Source organism: Bos javanicus, chromosome 6, assembly GCF_032452875.1.
Source record: "Bos javanicus breed banteng chromosome 6, ARS-OSU_banteng_1.0, whole genome shotgun sequence".
NCBI lineage: Eukaryota > Metazoa > Chordata > Mammalia > Artiodactyla > Bovidae > Bos > Bos javanicus.
The window spans coordinates 101,859,416-101,879,977 of NC_083873.1; the positions used below are offsets into that span (position 1 = coordinate 101,859,416).

A 20,562-nucleotide genomic window follows, 5' to 3' on the forward strand; every position below is an offset into this window, starting at 1 on the left:
CAGATCTTATACTAAATAGGCAAATTTTAAAATTTTAAAGAGGATTAACAACATATAAATCAGACCTGACTGAATCAAGCAATAAAGGTGTAATTTTTGTAGACAGAAAAAATTCTGTTGTCTGGTAGTTACTTTTGATTTTTCTTATTCTTATTTATAGGAAGATTTTATTTTAAAAACCAATTTCTTTATACCTAAAATAGTTAAATTCATACAGTCAGAAAGTACATTGGTAGATGCCAGGATTTGGCAGAGGGAGTTAAAAAGCAGAATGAGGAGTTACTGTTTAATGGGGACAGAGTTTCAGTTTAGGAAGGTGAAAAATTCAGAGATGGGTCTTGTGAGAGTTGCACAACAATGTGAATGTACCTGGTGCCCCTAACTGTACAGTTAATTATGGTTTAAATAGTATGTTTTATATTAGAAGACTTTTTACCACAATAAAAAATATTTTTTAAAAACCTATCTCAAAGCTTCCCAGGTGGCTCCGGTAAAGAATCCACTTGCCAGTGCAGGGGACACAGGTTCCATCCCTGGGTGGGGAAGATCCCCTGGGGAAGAAAATGGCAACCTACTCCAGTATTCTTGCCTGGGAAATCCTGTGGACAGAGGAACGTGGCAGGCTACAGTCCATAGGGACACAAAGAGTTGGAACTAAACAACAAAAACCAGTATCTTAATATTTAATATGGTGTGTGTGAGAATATAGCATTTGCTTTACAATAGGTAATCATAAGCATCTTATTTTACCCCTCACTTTTCTTTCTTTCTGCCTTCCTTCCATCTTTCCCTCCCTCCTTCCTGTCTTTCTCTTTTACCTTCGCTAGGGGAAGTTATTCTTTTGCCTTTATATGAAACTCAAGTTCATGCTTCTCTATTCATCCTTTGAGAATAATAACTGCAGTCACATATGTTGAAAATATAATGTTATTTCTTTAACTTAAAGTCTGAAAGAAAGAAAGTGTTAGTCACTCAGTCATGTCTGACTCTTTGTGACCCCATGGTCTGTAGCCTGCCAGGCTCCTCTGTCCATGGAATTCTCCAGGCAGGAATACTGGAGTGGGTTGCCATTCCCTTCTCCAATAATTAGGCCTTTCCTGGTGGTTCAGACGGTAAAGCGTCTGGCTGCAATGTGGGAGACCTGTGTTCGATCCCTGGGTCGGGAAGATCCCCTGGAGAAGGGAATGGCAACCCACCCCAATACTCTTGCTTGGAGAATCCCATGCACAGAGGAGCCTGGTGGGCTACGGAGTCAGACATGACTGAATGACTAACACTTTCTTTCAGACTTCAGACTTCACTTTCACTTTCTCCGATAATTAAAAGTCTTGTCTATATATTAATTAACATTTCAGTCTTTATTCAAAGATGAACCAGTTCCTTCCCCTGGCTGGGATTAGCAGTAAGTGGGAAGCAGTGTGATTGGCTTCCCTTCTTGTTGCTCATCTCCTCATCCATTTGCCAGTTGCTGTATCTGATTCCATCGGGATTTAAACTAGGGGTAGGAAGAAAGGTAGAGAGGCAAACAATTTTTTACTAGCCTTTTGTTATAAAATGGCTTCACACTCTCTGATTCATTGTGTGCTTAAGGCTGACCTTTTTTCTTGTGTTTTCATGGGGTTCCTCCACTGGAGCTATCCTTCATGTGACACTTCAAAAAGATTTTCCTTCTAGCCAATACCCAAATCTTCTTCCTCTTCCTCTACTCCCTCTCCCCTCATACTTCCTTTTCTAATGCTTCCTCGTTTCCTCCTCCTCCTCATCAGTACTCTGGGAACCTCAGGCCGTACGCCAGGTAGAATATTTTCTAACAGCTTTGTAAGTAATTACTTAATTTAATTTGCTTTTGGCTGCACCAGGTCTTCATTTCTTTGAGCCGGTTTTCTCTGTTTGTGTCCAGCGGGGGCTACTCTCCAGTTACTTCTCATAGCAGTGACTTCTCTTGTGGAGCACAGACTCCAGGTGCGTGGACGTCAGTAGTTGCGGCACATGGGCTCCGTAGTTGCAGTTTGCAGGCTCACGGGCTCAGTTGCTTCACAGCATGTGGAATCTTCCTGGACCAGGGATCAAACCCCTGTCCCCTGCAATGGCAGGCAGATTCTCTACCACTGAGCCACCAGGGAAAGTCCATTTTTTTTAAACAGCTTTATTGAGATATAAATGACATACCATAGAATTCACCTTTTTAAAATATACCTTCAGAGTTCTGCAACCATTGCCACAATCTAAATTTGGGGACATTTTCATCATCTGGGTAAGATTTCATTAACTCCGAGCTATGTGTTCCTGCTCCTCGCCCCTCTTCCCCTCCCCCACCCAGCTAATATCAGAGTCAATAGAGCTGGCCTCCTCCGCCAGCTCTCTTGTGTGCCCTCTCCTCCCTCTGACTGCTGTCTTAGCCTAAGCCTTCAGATTCCTGAAGTATCAAGCTCAAGTCTGTGGTGTCCTCCCTACCTCCAGGGAACACATACCAAACACCCCTTCCCACCGCCTCCCACTGGAAGAGGCATGAGAATCAGTACAGCTGTCTTCAAAGAAATTCTCTTTATGCAATTTTCTCCCTACTGTTTATACCCTGTGTGTAGGCTTTAGAGCTATCTAACTGGTTCTCATTCATATCGCTTTGGAACTTTGCTACAGATTAGTCTTTCTCACAAGTCTCGTTGGTATCTGATGGCTAATAGTATCTTCTGTTGAAATTTCCAATTTAGTATAGTGTTTTATGTAGAAGATTATTCAGATACCTTTTAGAAAAGAATGAAGCTTCTATTTTTTTTTTTATTCAAAAACTGTGCCATTACTGTGCTATCATATAATAAAATACATGAGAAACTTCGAGAGTTGGAGGGGAGGGGATCTGAATAAATGATCCCTTTCTTGTTCAAGATGGATAAAACTCTGTGACTTTTTCAAAGCAGTATCTTACATTTTCCCTCTAACCACCACATTGCTCATTTAAGTAGGCACCCCTCAAGGCAGACTCTAAGAATTAAATGCTATAGTAAACATGTGAAAAGGACAGTAATAGCACAAAGCTGGCCTCATGTATAGAACTGTAGTTGATGTTTTTCCATCTGGGTTAAAGTATCATAAATGTAAATTAAAAGAAAATATTAGGTTTTCTTGCTAGCTGAGTAAGCAAAGTCAACTTTTATCAGAAAAAAATGTTTATTTTTAAAACATCTCTTCAAGTTTAATGAAGGATATAATTACAGAAAATAAGTATTTAACATTTTCTACTCCTTCTAGTTTCTTTTCCAAACCCACTGCTTCTGCCTATCGACAGATACACATTATTCTTAATTTAGTTTGGTTAGTGTAGAAATCTCAGTGATCATTACAAAGAGCAGTTTTCTTTTCAAGGAAGGTTAATTTAGGAAAACTTATAAAGGAAGATTTTGACTAGCTGCATTTCCCTATTCCAAAGTGAAAAAAAGGATCGTTGAGCCCCATGGAAAATCTTGTTTCATCAATATATTGCCTACACATTGAATGCTTTAAAAAAAATTGACCTTACAAAAATGTCACAACAGAGGCACCTTTCTGATTTTCTGTTAATTCAACTTGTATAGTGTTTTAGATTACAAAGCGTGATTACGAGCATAGCTTCTTTCCTTACCACAGCCACCTCAAAATGGCATTATTGTTCCTGTCTTGTTATTATTCCCATGTCACATATGGAAAACTGAAGTTTAGATGTAAAATGGCTTTGCCAGGGGCAAATGGTAAGTTGGCAGCAAAAGCTGAGTCTAGAAATATTTAAGTTTACTTAGTGCAAAATTATAGTATATTTTGAGAAATATAGAAATCAGTGAATGGAAAAAAATGTGTCCATCTTATTTCTAACTTTTTTCCGCCATGGTCATTGGGTCTCCTCTCTATTCTTTCTACCTTGGATGAATAGAATGAAACCTGGAACTCCAATCTGGTTGCTTTGATTTAATTGTCTGTAGTTTTGGTGTCTCTGGTACTTTGAGTCTCTCTTCTGCCATGAAGTAGTCACCACTGTCACCAAATCAGGCTTGGTCTGCTTGCCACATGCTGCTGCTGCTGAGTCACTTCAGTCGTGTCCGATTCTGTGCGACCCTAGAGACGGCAGCCCACCAGGCTCCCCCGTCCCTGGGATTCTCCAGGCAAGAACACTGGAGTGGGTTGCCATTGCCTTCTCCAATGCATGAAAGTGAAAAGTGAAAGTGAAGTCGCTCAGTCGTGTCCGACTCTTCGAGACCCCATGGACTGCAGCCTACCAGGCTCCTCCATCCATGGGACAGGCCAGTAAATCAGAAGAGGAGAAATAGCGACTTTATTCAGGAATCCAAGTGTCTGAAAAGATGGCAAACTGGTGTCTTCCAGTACCATCTTATCAGGGTCTGGTTGCCAGTTTCTTTTATAAGAGGGGGAGGAGGTGAGAAAGTAAAATCAGAAAGACGTAATTCTTGCAAAATATCTCCTGGGTTGGCCAGCATCAGAGAGGAGATGTATTCATTTCTTCTCCGCAGCCTTTCACAGGTGGGCAGGGTCGGAGTGTCTTCCTGTGAATTGAACGAAGGCACTTGTTTAACATTCAGTCAGAGGGGCAGGGCTCCTCGAGGCAGGCCATTGTGTATGCTTTTAGCTATAGACAGCGTCCTTCTAGTGGTTATAGTAACAAACATAACAAAAAGCAAAGGGCAAAGAAACAGATCCAACATGGAGTCAGGTTTTGTTCTTCCCTGTTACACCACTATGGCCGTTCTCCAGGTCTGTCTCTGAAGTTGACCGTGTTGGGCTAGGGCATATGGTTGTTGTGAGAGTTCTTTTCCTCTAAGTCCTTTCTGTCTACTACTTGAAGCTGTAGGACTATGTAGTGTATATACTGAAGGCCATATTGAGAACTTAGGTGGACAGGGACTTCATAGACTCATTACTGATGGAGAACTTTCACTACTGCAAATGCAGTGAATTGGTTGACGTGTAGACCATCTGTTACCTTTGTTTCGTAGGTAATATGCACGTGTCACTAGCTGAGGCCCTGGAAGTTCGGGGTGGACCACTGCAGGAGGAAGAAATATGGGCTGTATTAAATCAAAGTGCCGAAAGCCTCCAAGAACTATTCAGAAAAGGTAAGTGTGTGTGTGTGGGGGGGGGGGGGGGGGATGTCGCAGAAAAGCAGCTACTGTGGCAGACTGTAGAAAGCAGTGCTTTCTTTTATCTCTCTTAGGACTGAAAAAGCTCAGATCTTCGCTGCTTTCACTGGAACATCTTATGTATGCTAAGCACTGAAAATATCATAGTGTTTAAAACTGAAAATCTTGCCTATCTCTCTAGAACTTAAGTCCAGTGTGGAAAATACCTGTTAATAAAATACTTATATAAACAACTAAAAAAAAAATGCAATCATGACAAGGAGTACCAGGGAGGGAAATCGGTTGACTATGAGAGCCCATAGTAGGAGGTTTTGACCTGGTGAAGAGGAAGCAAAAGAAGACTTCCCTGTATAAATCACCCCTGAGCTTAGACCTGGAAAAAGAAAAGATAACCATGTAAGAGGGAGGAAAAAACATTCCTGGCAGAAAGAATTATATGTGCATCCCCAGAATAATGAAAATTCATTAACTAGTGTGGTGCTGCCTGATGAGGTGGTTACCTGGTGCAAATGGTTGTGTGACATTTTGAAACTAGAAAATTTACAGAGTGAGTCACCCTTTATTTGTTCAAAACCATTTGATATTGTGCTGAAAAGCTCCACACAAAGATGGTGTTTGCCATTCACACCTTATGTCCAACTCTAATTTAGAATAGTAGATAAAGAAACCAAACTTCATCTAAAGAAAGAATTCAACTTTAAAATTGATTTTAATTAATCTGAAGTCAAATGGTTCTATGAAGACCTACAAGACCTTCTAGAATTAACACTAAAAAATAGATGTTCTTTTCATTACATGGAACTGGAATGCAGAAGTAGGAAGTCAAGAGATACCTGGAGTAACAGGCAACTTTAGCCTTGGAATATAAAATGAAGTGGGGCAAAGGCTAACAGAATTTTTCCAGGAGAATGCACTGGTCATAGCAAACACCCTCTTCCAACAACACAAGTGATGACTCTACACATGGACATCACCAGATGGTCAATACCAAAATCAGATTGATTATATTCTTTGCAGCTTAAGAGGGAAAAACTCTATACAGTCAGCAGAAACAAGCTTGGGAGCTGACTGTGGCTCAGATCATGAACTCCTTATTGCAAAATTTAGACTTAAATTGAAGGAAACAGGGAAAGCCATTCAGGTATGACCTAAATGAAATCCCTTACATTATACAGTGGAAGTGACAAATAAATTCAAGGGATTAGATCTGATAGAGTGCCTGAAGAACTATGGATGGAGGTTCATAACACTGTACAGGAGATGGTGATCAAAACCATCCCCAAGAAAAGGAAATGCAGAAAAGCAAAATAGTTGTCTGAGCAAGCCTTACAAATAGCTGAGAAAAAAAGAGAAGCAAGAGGTAAAGGAAAAAAGTAAAGATTTACCCATCTGAGTGCAGAGTTCCAAAGAATAGCAAGGAAAGATAAGAAAGCCTTCCTAAGTGACCAGTGCAAAGAAATAGAGGAAAGCAATAGAATGGGAAAGACTAGAGATCTCTTCTAGAAAATTAAGGGAACATTTCATGCAAAGGTGGGCTCGATAAAGGACAGAAATGGTATGGACCTAACAGAAGCAGAAGATATTAAGAAGAGCTGGCAAGAATACACAGAACTATATGAAAAAGATCTCAATGAGCCAGATAACCAATATGGTGTGATCACTCACCTGGAACCAGACATCCTGGGATGCAAAGTCAAGTGGGCCTTAGGAAGCGTCACTGTGAGCAAAGCTAGTGGAGGTGATGGAATTCCAAATCCTAAAAGATGATGCTGTGAAAGTGCTGCACTCAATATGCCAGCAAATTTGGGAAATGCAGCAGTGGCCACAGGACTGGAAAAAGCTTTCATTCCAATCCCAAAGAAAGGCAATGCCAAAGAATGTTCAGACTACTGCATAATTACACTCGTCTCACAGGCTAGCAAAGTAATGCTCAAAATTCTCCAAGCTAGGCTTCAGCAGTGCATGAACTGAGAACTTCCAGATGTTCAAGCCAGACTTAGAAAAGGCAAAGGAACCAGAGATCAAGTTGCCAAAATCCACTGGATCATAGAAAAAGCAAGTGCATTCCAAAAAACATCTATTTCTGCTTCATTGACTGTGCCATACCCTTTTTTTGTGGACCACAACAAACTGTGGAAAATTCTTAAAGAGATGGAAATACCAGACCACCTGACCTGCCTCCTGAGAAATCTGTATGCAGGTCAAGAAGCAACAGTTAGAACTGGACATGGAACAACAAACTGGTTGCAAATTGAGAAAGAAGTATGTCAAGGCTGTATGTTGTCACCTTGCTTATTTAACTTACATGCAGAGTACATCATGTGAAATGCCAGGCTGGATGAAGCACAAGCTGGAATCAGGATTGCCAGGAGAAATATCAATAATCTAATAATCTGAGATATCCAGATAACACCACCCTTATGGCAGAAAGTGAAGAGGAACTAAAGAGCCTATTCATGAAAGTGAATGGGGAGAGTGAAAAAGCTGGCTTAAAACTCAACATTCAAAAAGCAAAGATCATGGTATCTGGTCCCATCACTTCATGGTAAATAGATGGGGATAGATTTACCACTTCATGGTAAATAGATGGGGAAACAATGAAAACAACGACAGACTTTTTTTTCTTGGGCTCTAAAATCACTGCAGATGATGACTGCAGCCATGAAATTAAAAGACACTTGCTCCTTGAAAGAAAAGCTATGACCAACCTAGACAGCATATTAAAAACAGAGACATTACTTTGCCAACAAAGGTATATATAGTCAAAGCTATGGTTTTTCCAGTAGTCATGTATGGATGTTAACGTTGGGCCATAAAGAAGGTTGAGCACCGAAGAATTGCTGCTTTTGAAATGTGGTGTTGGGGAAGACTCTTGAGAGTCCCTTGGACTGCAAGGAGATCCAACAAGTCAATGGTAAAGGAAATCAGTGCTGAATATTCATTGGAGGGACTGATACTGAAGCTGAAGCTCCAGTACTTTGGCCACCTGATGCGAAGAGCTGACTCACTGGAAAAGACCCTGATGCTGGGAAAAATTCAGGGCAGGATAAGAGGGTGATAGAGAATGAGATGGTTGGATGGCATACTAACTCGATGGACATGAGTAGGAGCAAGCTCCAGGGGATAGTGTAGGACAGGGAAGCTTGGCATCCCGCGGTCCATGGGGTAGCAAAGAGACACAACTGAGGGACTGAACAACAACAACAATTAAGCACAATAATTGTAACAGAAATAGGGGAGCATTTGAGGATAGTCAAAGTTCTCAAAGTGGATCCCTGGATGGGTAACACCCGTGTCACCTGAAGCCTTGTTAGATATGCAGATACTTAGGCTCACCCTAGACCCACTGAGAAGGAAATGGCAACCCACTCCAGTATTCTTGCCTGGAAAACTCCATGGACTGAGGAGACTGGTAGGCTACAGTCCATGGGGTCACAGGGTTGGAAACGGCTGAGCTACTTCACTTTCACTTTTAGACCCACTGAACAGGAAATCCTCTGTGTGGAGCCCAGCCTTTTGTGTTTCCGCAGATCTTTAGGGATGTTCTGATGCATGTTAAAGTTTGAGAGCCATTATACAGTTGAATTGCTGAAGACCAGGAGCCATGGGAATGTTTCGAAAGGTCTAGAGGTTAGGTGGCTTCTGACTGAGTAAGGAAAGTCAGGAGCACAGGGAAAGAGTGAGGGTAGATGCTGATACTTTGTTTTGCTGCTGTCGTTTTCCAATCCGGAGGCAGGAACTTAAAACAAGGTTAGGACCCATCCCATTTTTCTAGCCCCTGGAGTAGGAAATGGCAACTCACTCCAGTATTCTTGCCTGGAAAATTCAATGGGTGGACAGAGGAGCTTGGCAGGTTACAGTCCATGGGGTTTCAAAGAGTCAGACACAGCTGAGCGACTAAGCACAGAAGCACGATTCTTTTATAACCTAGATATTTGATAATCTTTGATTAGAGTTAGGATTCATTTAAAGGAAATTTATTCCTTTTATCTAACATGACTTACTTAGAACCTAGTTATTTTCAGTGGATCTTGTTTGCTTCATTGTAATTTTTCAGAGAATTTTCAGAAAAGTATTGGCCCTCTGGAGTACAGAGCAGATAGCCGTGCTGCAGAGGTGTTGTTGAAGGAAGGATATGTTGGTGGCATTACTCAGCTAATTACCAACAGTCCATTAATGTTGAAAAATCATCTCCTACTTGTGAGGTATTGTTTGGAAGATTCCAATAAATAGAAGGTGTGGCTTGCCCTTAAGGCATACGCACCAAATAGCCAGGTGCATGTGGAAAATTTACTACTTCAAAACAGTGTGCCAGATGTGTGATAGAGACAGGAAGTACTAGGGATGTTCAGAGGAGGAAGAAATAATGCCTTTTTTCATTATGCTAATTGGGAGATCACTGCCCTGCCCATGACTCATGGAATATAAAGCGTCTCACACACTGTGAGTACCTAAGGGTTTCTTTCTTTCAAATTTTGCAACATTAATAGAGATTGAAAACTTCCCCAGTGGCTCAGACAGTAAAGAATCTGCCTGCGCTGCAAGAGCTCTGGGTTCGATCCCTGGTCAGGAAGATCCCCTGGAGGAGGGAATGGCTACCCGCTCCAGTATCCTTGCCTGGAGAACTCCATGGACAGAGGAGCCTGGTGGGCTACTGTCCTTAGGTTGCAGAGAGTCAGACACAACTCAGTGACTAACACTTGCACTTTCAATAGAGACCGAACATCTGAATATTAAGTCCTTGTCATTGAGATGCAGTTATTGCATAACATATTGGCCCATTACAATAAAGAGATTTATTGGATGTGTTCATAAAATTAATTGTGAGGCAGCTATATCTTAAACACTGCCCAGTGGGATCTGGTTATCATAAAGCCTTCCGTTGAACTCACAGAATAACATCAGTGATACAGAGAAATTGAATTTGTGTTCTTTGGCAGTCTGGAGATTACCAACTCTTATGATTGCTAGTTGGAGTTTTCAATTTTTTTGGAGGAAACTCATGCTTATTTGATTAAGTTTAACTGAAATCTAAAGGTTTCCTAAATGGCTCTGTAGTTAAGAATCCACTTGCAATATAGGAGACGTGGGTTCAATCCCTGGATTGGAAAGATCTCCTGGAGTTGGAAATGGTAACCCACTCCAGCATTCTTGCCTGGAAAATCCCATGAACAGAGGAGCCTGACAGGCTACAGTCCATGAGGTCTCAAAGAGTTGGATACGGCTGAGCGACTGAACACAGCACATCTGAAATCTCTGGTTTTTCATTCCTTTTATTTGATAGCACACTCTTTTTTTTTTTTCTTTTTTCTTTTTAGTAGTGTCTTTTTGCCACAAGTTCTTCTCCTAACTGTTTTAACAAACTGAAATAAAAATAACTATTTTCTTTGCTTATTTTGTGGATGAATGGTGTTTGTCTTGGTAGACACATTTATGAATAATACTGGGAACGTTATGGGGAACAAAGCAGGTAAAATACAATGGACTCCAAGAAATTTGTTTTTTTATAATGTGTTTTCCCCTCTAGATTTTCTTTGTCCTTTTGTGTCTGGTATATAATCTCTCAGTTCTTATGGATTTTTTTTCCCTTTATTTTCTTGAACTTGTATGTTGCTACTGTGTCTTTTTCAGTGCAAATTGACATTCCTATTAGTATAAATAAAGGCTGAAAATAAGCATCTCTACTGGGGGATTACTGAACAGAAGGTCAAGAAAATTATTTCTTCATGTTTTTAAGACTCCTAGTAATTTGAGTCCTTTTTAAAAACAAAATTGTTATGGTAAATATTTATAGAATAATGATATCTAAGCATGACCTTGTTGAGAGATATCATATTCAGATGTGATTCCAAGCATCTTGATGATGGTGATGATGACAAGTGGTTCTCTTGTAAGAAGTTCCTTAGTGTCACTGTCTTGTGAATATTAAAACAAGATCAGTGTGATTACTTTTTAGAGTTTTTTGTCACAGCCTTGCCACATGGTCTATTTTTGTAATATCCTGTAGGATATTTGTGGGAATTTGAAAAGAATGTGTTTTTTCTATTTATAAGGTATAACTTAAGCTTGTTAGATGTTTGTGCTTTAAAATTTTTTCCTATATCCTTATTGCATGGCATTCTTGCTCTGTCAAATTCTTAGGGAAAGTTTAAACTTTTCACTATAAGGATGTTTTTGTCTGTCTTCTTACTTCATGTTTTTGTGCTATTTTATGATACATATAATGGCTAATGACTAATTTAAATGGGCTGGATCTTTTTTCACTGTAAAATAAGCTTCCCCCCTCCCATTTTTACTACTCATCGCCTAAAATCCTGTTCCTCTGCTCTTAATATTGTCACCTGTGTTTCCTTGCCATTTACCTAGTATGTTTTTTAATCCTTCCTTAATTTTCAAATAATTTGTATTGTAACTTAGATATCATTTGTAAATAATAAGATAGCTGAATTTTACCTTTTTGCCTCACTAATTTCTTTAATTAGGAAATTAAATGTGGCCATTGAAATAAAAGTTCTGGAGGAATTTCATAATCAGAGGTCCACTTGTATCATGAGTTCTAATTATATATATATTTCTCAGTTCATCTTATTAACTGATTGGGAAAGCTTATATCTGAAAATATATACATAATTAAGATTTTAGCTTTTACATCACGGATGAACTCATGCAGGGGCTAATGATAATTAAGTTCTGGATAATTTTTTTTAAAAATGCTGTTCTCACATGAATTCTGGATAATCTTTAGAAATGAAATTATTGCTGTGTTGAAAGTTTTAGCTTGCACTTACAAATTCTGATAAAGGTGACTTTATCCTTTTTTCTTTTATGCATCATCCATTCAATGTCATATCTAAGAAATGTTTGTCCAACTCAGAGTCAGTTACTGTCTCCTATGGGCTTCCCTGGTGGCTCAGTGGTAAATAACTCATCTGCCAATGCAGGAGGCTCGGGTTTGATCCCTGGGTCGGGAAGATCCCTTGAGGAAGGAAATGGCAACCCCCTCCAGGTATAGCCTGGGAAATCCCATGGACAGAGGAGCCTGGAGGGCTGCAGTCCATGGGATCACAATAGAGTCAGACACAACTTAGCAATTAAACAACAACATGCTTTCTTCTAGAACTTTTATACTTCTAAGAATCAAAATTTTTTTCTGCATCTATTGAAACATATGGCTTTGATTCTTTAGTGTGTAATAAATAAAAGCAAAAATAAGCAAAAGGGACCTAATCAAATACTCATAAGCTTTTGCAAAACAAGGAAAGTAATAAATAAAAGTAAAAAGACAACCTTTGGACTGAGAGAAGATATTTGCAAATGATGTGACTGACAAGAGCTTAATTTCCAAAATATACAAACAGCTTATACAACCTAATTAAAAAATGGCCAACCTAAATAGACATTTCTCCAAAAAAGACATTCAGTTCATTCGCCTCCTGAACATACCATATGATATCACTTATATATGGAGCCTAAAATATGACACAGACTTGTCTATGAAACAGAAACAGATCCACAGACATAGAGAACAGACTTGTCGTTGCCAAAGAGGAGGAGGGTGGTGGAGGGGTTAGATGGGGAGTTTGGGACTAGCAGATGCAAACTGTTGTATATAGAATGGATACACAACAAGGTCTTACTATGTAGCACAGGGAACTATATTCAATATCTTGTAATAAACCATAATGGAAAAGAATGTATACATATATATATATATAATAATGAATCACTTTGTTATACCCCCAAAACTAACATACCATTGTAAATCAACTATATTTCAGTAAAAAATAGATAAAATAAAAATACTCTAAATTTGAAATTTAATCCCTCAGTTATGTTAGCCACATTTAAGTTCTTAAAAGCCATCTGTAGCTGTGCCTGCATGCTCAGTTGCTCACTCATGTCTGACTCTTTGCAACCCTATGGACTGTAGCCCACCAGGTTTCTCTGTCTATGGGATTTTTCCAGCAAGAATGATGAAATTGTTTCCTCCTCTAGGGGATATTCCCGACCCAGAGTTCAAATCCACCTCTCCTGCATAGTGGGTGGATTCTTTACCAGTGAGCCAGCAGGACTTCCATTGAGCCCCCTGGGAGACCCAGGTTTGATCCCTGTGTTAGGAAGATCCCCTGGAGAAGGCAGTGGCAACCCACCCTGGTATTCTTGTGTGGGAAATTCCATGGACAGAAGAACCTGATGGGCTACAGTCCATGGGGTTGCAAAAGAGTTGAAGATGATGTAGTGACTGAACAACAATAGCAGTGATATGTGGCTATCACTTCACTTCAGTTGCTCGGTCGTGTACTACTCTCTGCGACCCTGTGGCTAGTGGCTACTAAAATATGCAGTTAGAATTTAATGTCCTTCTAAACTGAGGTTCAGGAAAAGGGACTTCCCTAGTGGTCCAGTGGTTGAGAGTCAGGTCGGGGAACTCATGTGGCGTGAGTCCACATGCCATGACTACTGAGCCCTTGTGCCATAGCTAAGACCCAATGCAGCCAAATAAATAAATAAAATTTTAAAACAGAAAAATGTCTCTTTTTTGTCCACATTTTCAGACAAAAACTCAAGTGTATTTACCATCAACAAACCCTCACTGAGCAAATTGCTAAAAGGTGTATTTCAGGATGTAAGAAATTTAATTCAGAAGGAAAAAGAAAGCTTCAAGAAGGAATGAAAGCAAATTAGTCAACTTGATAATAAATCTAAGTAAACATTGGCTATATGAAACATCCATAATGATGTCAAATTTAACACTATAAATAAAATAGTAAGACTTAGACTTGGATAGATGGTAGGAATAAAACCAGTTACAGGTTTGATTCTATTTATGAGAATGATTGGTTTCTTGACCTTAAAGTTTGTAATGGTAATCACAAAACAAAAATAGAGAAAATGTGGAACTTCCAACCTGGTGGAATCAAAGGAGAGTAAGTAACTCAATGCATGAAAAGGGAGACAAAGTACTGAGGTTCAAATTGGCTTACTGGTTGGTTTGTTTCTTTAAGCCTTTATAAGAAATATGGAAAGTTTTGTGGATTAAAAGCTTTTGAGTAAATCTTTATATAGTCTCTGCAGCTTTTAAAAGACCAAAGCCTAACTTGTCTGTCTATATTACATTCCTAATTATTTACAATCATAATTTTCTTGATTAACAGGGTTTACTAGTTGTCTTTGACATGCTATGTCTTGTCCTGCCTTCATAAAGCCAGAGTGAACAGGTTCTTCAAGTTAAATGTGTTTGAACCAGATACAATTACCCCATATGTTCCCTGGAAACAAACTATAAAACCTGAAATTAATTTAGTACCTAGCACTCTTAAAATGAATAATGTGGGTTAACAAGTGTATAAGGCCCTCGTAGTAAAGCATCCCTCCTCCACAACTATTGTCAATACACTATGTTTTGATTTGAAATTCTTTTGGCTCTAGATGTGAAAAACAGGCCATTTTATAAACTTAAAGAATCATATATTTAGAGATGAAATCAGCCACAGGTCATGCTCTCTAGCCCCTTCTTTGCTGACAAATATATATTTACTATATATTTTTTTAATTTAATACAACAATTTTTTAAGTCAGGTATAGTTGGCAGCATTATTCTTAATTGTACTGTCTAATGAAGTTTATAAATGTACATAGTTGTATAACCACAGCCTCGAGTGTTCCTAGCACCCCAGAAGGTTTCTATCCTGCTTCCTCTTAATCAATTCTTGGTTACGAATAGTAATCATGATTATGACATAAATAAGTTTTTAAAAATCTAATTTTAAGCATCCTATAAATAGAATCGTGCAGTGTGGACTCTCTTGTGTCTGACTTCTTTCACTCAACATTTTGACAAGAGATTTTTCCACATTATGTACTAAGCTTTTTAAGGAAAACATTTTACAATTCTCACATTTCTTTTGTCAAATATAGAAATTAGGGGGCTTTATGCTTGTATCGTTTAGTGACAAGTAAAGATTTTTCTGTGTTGGGGTGATGTGTACCAGTCATGATTAACATTTTTATAAGAAATTCTAATATTTATTTTCAAAAAATAGATGTTTACCAATTAAATAAGCCTCCTCCCTCCTTTTCCCTTCGAGAAGGAAAATGTCTTTCAAATAGGAGGGTGATCATCTAAAGAGCCACAGAGAATAGCATAGTGATCATAAAATATTTTTTATAAGTAGCTACAGATCATGCTTATATGGAATCATGTCACCATAAAGCCAGTTCGTCTCTGGAACACTATATATTTCCTTCCGCTGCAGACTGAAAATATACAGTAATCTTCATTGACCTTTTCATCTAGTTCAAAAAAAAAAAATGACAGTCACCCTTGGAACTATTGGTTTTTCAGTCTTTGTATAAATTCCAGGTCCTTGAAACCTAAAGAGAAGTTGCTGAGTTCATCTTTTTTAAATTTTGTGTTCTTTTTCTCTCCTGGCTTTATGCAAATAGCAAGGGTGGAGGATCTTTAACCTGAAACTTTGTATTGGCTGGAAACCCCAAACATCTGCTGGGTAAAGGGCCTTTACTATATAACTTACATCTATTTGCTGATTTCTTCAGTTATAGTTTATTTTGTCTGGCAAAACACAGTGCAGCAGTTGTGTGATAGACAAAGGCTGTCGTGAAGTTTTTAGGTGGCTGCACAAACACCAGTGCTTTAAGCAGCTTAGCACTTAGTTCCAAGATTGCATAGACAAAATTGTTAAACTCACAATAAAAGTCAAGTTTTTAAATAGATTTTCCCATTCAGGATTAACATTTTTACAACTGTTGAATGGAATATTCAAATAAGATATGACTTGTGCGTTTTAAGAAAGAAACCACCTTCAAGCAAATGTGTCTCTTGGAAGTCTACAGCCTAAAATAACATAGACATAAGAAACAGTTTTGCTCTCAAAGTTTAAACTCTCCTTGGGGAAATAAAAATTGGTATTAATCCCAGGATCTTTTCCATGTACTGGTTGTGTGCTTAATACCACATTGACATTTCAGACAGGGTAGAAGAGATCAAAGTGGCTCACCCCAAGGCTTGAACAGATACAACGTAGATATTCACTGGCTGTAAGCAAGTATCAGAAAAGAAGCAAAGTGCATCGGAAGTTCATTTGTAGTTTGCTTTCCTTTGGGAACAAGATAGAAAAAAGTCAAAGATAATTTTATTAGCTGCATAAGGCAATTTATTTCTAAGTTCTCAGTCAATGACATCCTCAGTTCCGTGCCATTTATTCAGCTTCCTCCGTATAAATAGAGAAGAGCTATTTAAGTCTCACTTCTAGTCTAAAATTATTTCTGATAGTCATTCTGCCTTTCTAAATCAAAGTGACTTTATTATAATTTGATAAAAATAGTTACTTGTAAAACTTTCTGGCTTACCATATCTCTTATTAAATGCCTCATTTGTGGCTTTATAAGTTAAAAAGAAATTTGAGCATTAAGGATATAAAGTCATACATATTCTATCTCATGATATCCTTAGTAATAGTTAATTGACATAGAAATGGAGCCATGTGCAAGGTCAAGTTGCAACTTACTTGAGCTATGATACCATTTTATTGACTCTAATAAGGGCATTGGTTCTTATTTGTCTGTTGGGTAGATTGATGTGCCCATCTGAATCCCCAGGAAGCTTTTGGAAAGTACTGTGTAGAATCCTGTGCCCAGTCTCCAGAATTCACACAAAAATCCTGTGTATTAGGAGAGAGAAGGCCTCTGTGCTTTCTCGGTTACCCCAAAGCCATCAAAATCAGAGACTTTGTGAATATTTGTCAAAAAAGCTGACACTTCCTTTCCTCACACTTGAAAATGTAACTGCAAGTAGTAAAGATTGGAGAATAAAAAGAAGATGCAGAGTTAGAGTTCTTGATGTTCAAAAGTTGAAAGAAAACTTTTCTTTATAATTGTCAAAATAATATTTATTTTTGTGATCTGCAAAATGTAAATTGTTAAGTTGTTGTCCGAGAGCAGGGCAGAAGGATGTTTTTAAGACTAGTGGTCTAGAGTTAGCATTGTAAACAAATTCATATTAAGTATTGCAGTTTCCTTATCATAATGTTATACTTGATTTTTTTGGAAATTCATATTTCCTGATCTTAGGCCTCTTATATTCTAGAAGAAGTGTGTGAAACAGAGTTGCAAAAGCATTATGTTCAGTATTTTGGCATATAATTTTGAGGTGTGCAGTTTTTATTAGTGAGGATAAAAAAGATTGGTGAGAAAGGTGAATGCTGAAGAAAAATGAGAGGGAAAAGTTAGTATGTTAAAGAAACAATGTGGGCAATTTCTTCAGAATATGATAAGAATGCAGTAGAAAGATGTTTCTGCAGCTGTTTCCTTAATGCTGATCAGGTGGCCAAGGAGATTTGCTGAAAAGGAGGACAAATCCTTTGATACTTGCTGCCTTCTATTCATATTGTTCATTTAAGCCCTATCGCTTTTAATAATCATAACCAATTTAGTTTTACTAATATAGATTATATGTATATCTTATATACATGTGTGTATGTGTTGTTGTTCATTCACTAAGTTGTGTCCAACTCTTTGTGACCCCATGGACTGCAGCACACCAGGCTCCTCAGTCTTCCACTATCTCCAGGAATTTGTTCAAATCCATGTCCATAGAGTCGGTAATGCCATCCAACCATCTCATCTTCTGCCCCTCCTTCTCCTTTTGCCCTCAGTCTTTCCCAGCATCAAGGTATTTTCCAATGAGTCAACTCCACATCAGGTGGCCAAAGTAATCACAAAAGTGATTTTATATATACATATATATAAATCTTTTTTTTTTAATTGGAATATAGTTAATTTAGTGTTATGTTGGTTTTTGGCGTACAGCAGAGTATTTTGGTTACACATATACATATATTCATTATCTTTTTAAGATTCTTTCCTCATATAGGTATCTCAGAATATTGAATAGAGCTCAGTATTCTGGCCTGGAGAATTCCATGGACTGTGTAGTCCATGGGGTCACAAAGAGTCAGATACAACTGAGCAACTTTCACTTTCACTTTTCCTGTGCTATAGAGTAGATTCTTGTACTGTCTGTCTTTTATATAGTAGAATGTTTGTGTGTTCATCCCAGGCTTCTGATTTATCCCTCCCCCACCCGTGTGTCCCCTTTGGTGACCATAAGTTTATTTTTGATATCTCTGTTTCTGTTTCTTCTTTAAACAAATTAGATTCCACATATGAATGATATCATATGAGATATTGTCCTTCTCTATCTGACTTACTTCACTTAGTGTGGCAATCTCTGGGTTCATTCTTACTGCTGCAAATGGCATTATTTCATTCTTTTTTATGGCCAAGTAATATTCCACTGTATATATGTACTACATCTTCTTTATCCATTTCTCTGTTGATGGACATTTAGATTGCTTCCATGCCCTGGCTATTGTAAATAGTGCTGCAGTGAGCATCAGGGTATATACATCCTTTCAAATTACAGTTTTCTCTGGATATATGCCCAGAAATGAAGTTGCTGGGTCATATGGTGAAACTCCAATACTTTGGCCACCAGATGCAAAGAGCTGATTCATTGAAAAGACCCTGATGGTGGGAAAGATTGAAGGTAGAAGGAGAAGGGGACGACAGAGGATGAAATGGTTGAATGGCATCACTGACTCAATGGACATGAGTTTGAGTAAACTCCGGGAGTTGGTGATGGACAGGGAGGCCTGGAGTGCTGCAGTCCATGGGGGTCGCAAAGAGTCAGACATGACTGAGCAACCGAACTGAACTGATAGTAACTGTATTTTTAGTTTTTAAAGGAATTTCCATATTGTTCTCCACAGTGGCTCTGCCAATTTCCATTCCCTCCAACATTGCAGGAGGGATCCCTTTTCTCTACATCCTCTCCAGCATTTATTGTTTGTAGGTTTTTTTACGATGACCATTCTGACTGGTGTGAGGTAATAATCTCATTGCAGTTTCGATTTTCATTTCTGTAATAACTAGTGATGTTAAGCATCTTTTCATGTATTTTGTTGGCCATCTGAATGTTGTCTTTGGAGAAATGTCTATTTTAGGCCTTCCACACATTTTTTGATTGGTTGCTTTTTTTTTTTTTTTTTGACCTAGAACTGCATGGGCTGTTTGTATATTTTGTAAATTAATCACTTGTCTGTTGCTTCGTTTGCAAATATTTTCTCCCATTCTGAGGGTTGCCTGTCTTTTTGTTTTGTTTATGGTTTCATTTGATGTGCAGAATCTTTTAAGTTTAATTAGATCCCATTTGCTTATTTTTGTTTTTTTTCCCATCACTTTAGGAAGTGGCTCAAAAAAGATATTGCTGTAATTTATGTCAAAGAGTGTTCTGCCTGTTTTCCTCTTACAGTTTCACAGTATCCAGCCTTACATTGAGGTCTTTGATCCATTTTAAGTTTATTTTTGTGTGCGTGGTGTTAGAGAGTGTTCTGATTTCGTTCTTTTTCATGTAATTACCCACTTATTGAATAGACTGTTTTTCTCTATTGTGTACTTTTGCCTCCTTTATTATAGGTTAATTGACCATAGATGCATGAGTTTATTTCTGGGCTTTCTATTCTGTTTCATTGATCTGCACTTTTATGTGCCAGTACCATAATGTTTGGATTGCTGTAGCTTTGTCGTGTAGTCTTAAGTCAGGGAGTCTGATTCCTCCAGCTCTGTTTTTGTTTCTCAGGGTTGCTTTGGCTCTTTGGGATCTTATATGTTTCCATATAAATTTTAGAATTTTTTGTTCTCATTATGTGAATTTTTTGTTCTCATTGTGTCATTGGTCATTTGATAGGGATTACACTGAATCTGTAGATTGCCTTGGATACTATAACCATTTTGACAATATTGATTCTTCCAATCCAAGAACAAGGTATATTCTTCCATCTGTGTTGTCTCCAATTTCTTTCATCAGCACCTTATAGTTTTTAGAGTAGAAGTCTTTTGTCTCTTTAGGGAGGGTTTATTCCTAGGTATTTTATTCTTTTTGATGCAGTGGTAAATGGGATTATGTCTTTAATTTCTTTTTCTTATCTTCTGATGTTAGTATATAAGAATATGAGAGATTTGTGTGTATTTTGTATCCTGAAGTATTGTTGAATTCATTGATGAGCTCTGATAGTTTCCTGGAACTATGTTTAGGTTTTTCTATGTATAATATCATGTCATCTGCAAACAATAACAGTTTTACTTCTTTTCCAATTTGGATTCCTTTTATTTCTTTTTCTTGTTTGATTGCTGCGGCTAGGACGTCCAAAACCATATTGAATAAAAGTGATGACAATGGACATCCTTGCCGTGTTCCTAATCTTAAAGGAAGATTTCTCAACAGCTTTTCACTGTTGAGAATGATGTTAGCTGTGGGTTTGTCATATGTGGCCTTTATTATGTTGAGGTTCGTGCATGCAAAGTCACTTCAGTTGTGTCCAACTCTTTGTGATTCTATGGACCATAGCCTGCCAGG

The 20,562-nt window shown here is 38.2% G+C and overlaps 1 protein-coding gene across 9 annotated transcripts in view; it reads left to right on the top strand.

The window, feature by feature from the left end:
* PTPN13 (protein tyrosine phosphatase non-receptor type 13) overlaps positions 1-20,562 on the top strand; it is a 221,784-nt gene that overhangs the window by 47,666 nt on the left and 153,556 nt on the right. For all 9 annotated transcript variants that reach the window (XM_061420713.1, XM_061420709.1, XM_061420714.1 and 6 more), the window contains exon 2: positions 4,983-5,102. In XM_061420713.1, the coding sequence (XP_061276697.1) occupies positions 4,988-5,102 (115 nt within the window). In that variant the 5' untranslated portion in view covers positions 4,983-4,987. The remainder of the gene's footprint in view (positions 1-4,982; positions 5,103-20,562) is intronic.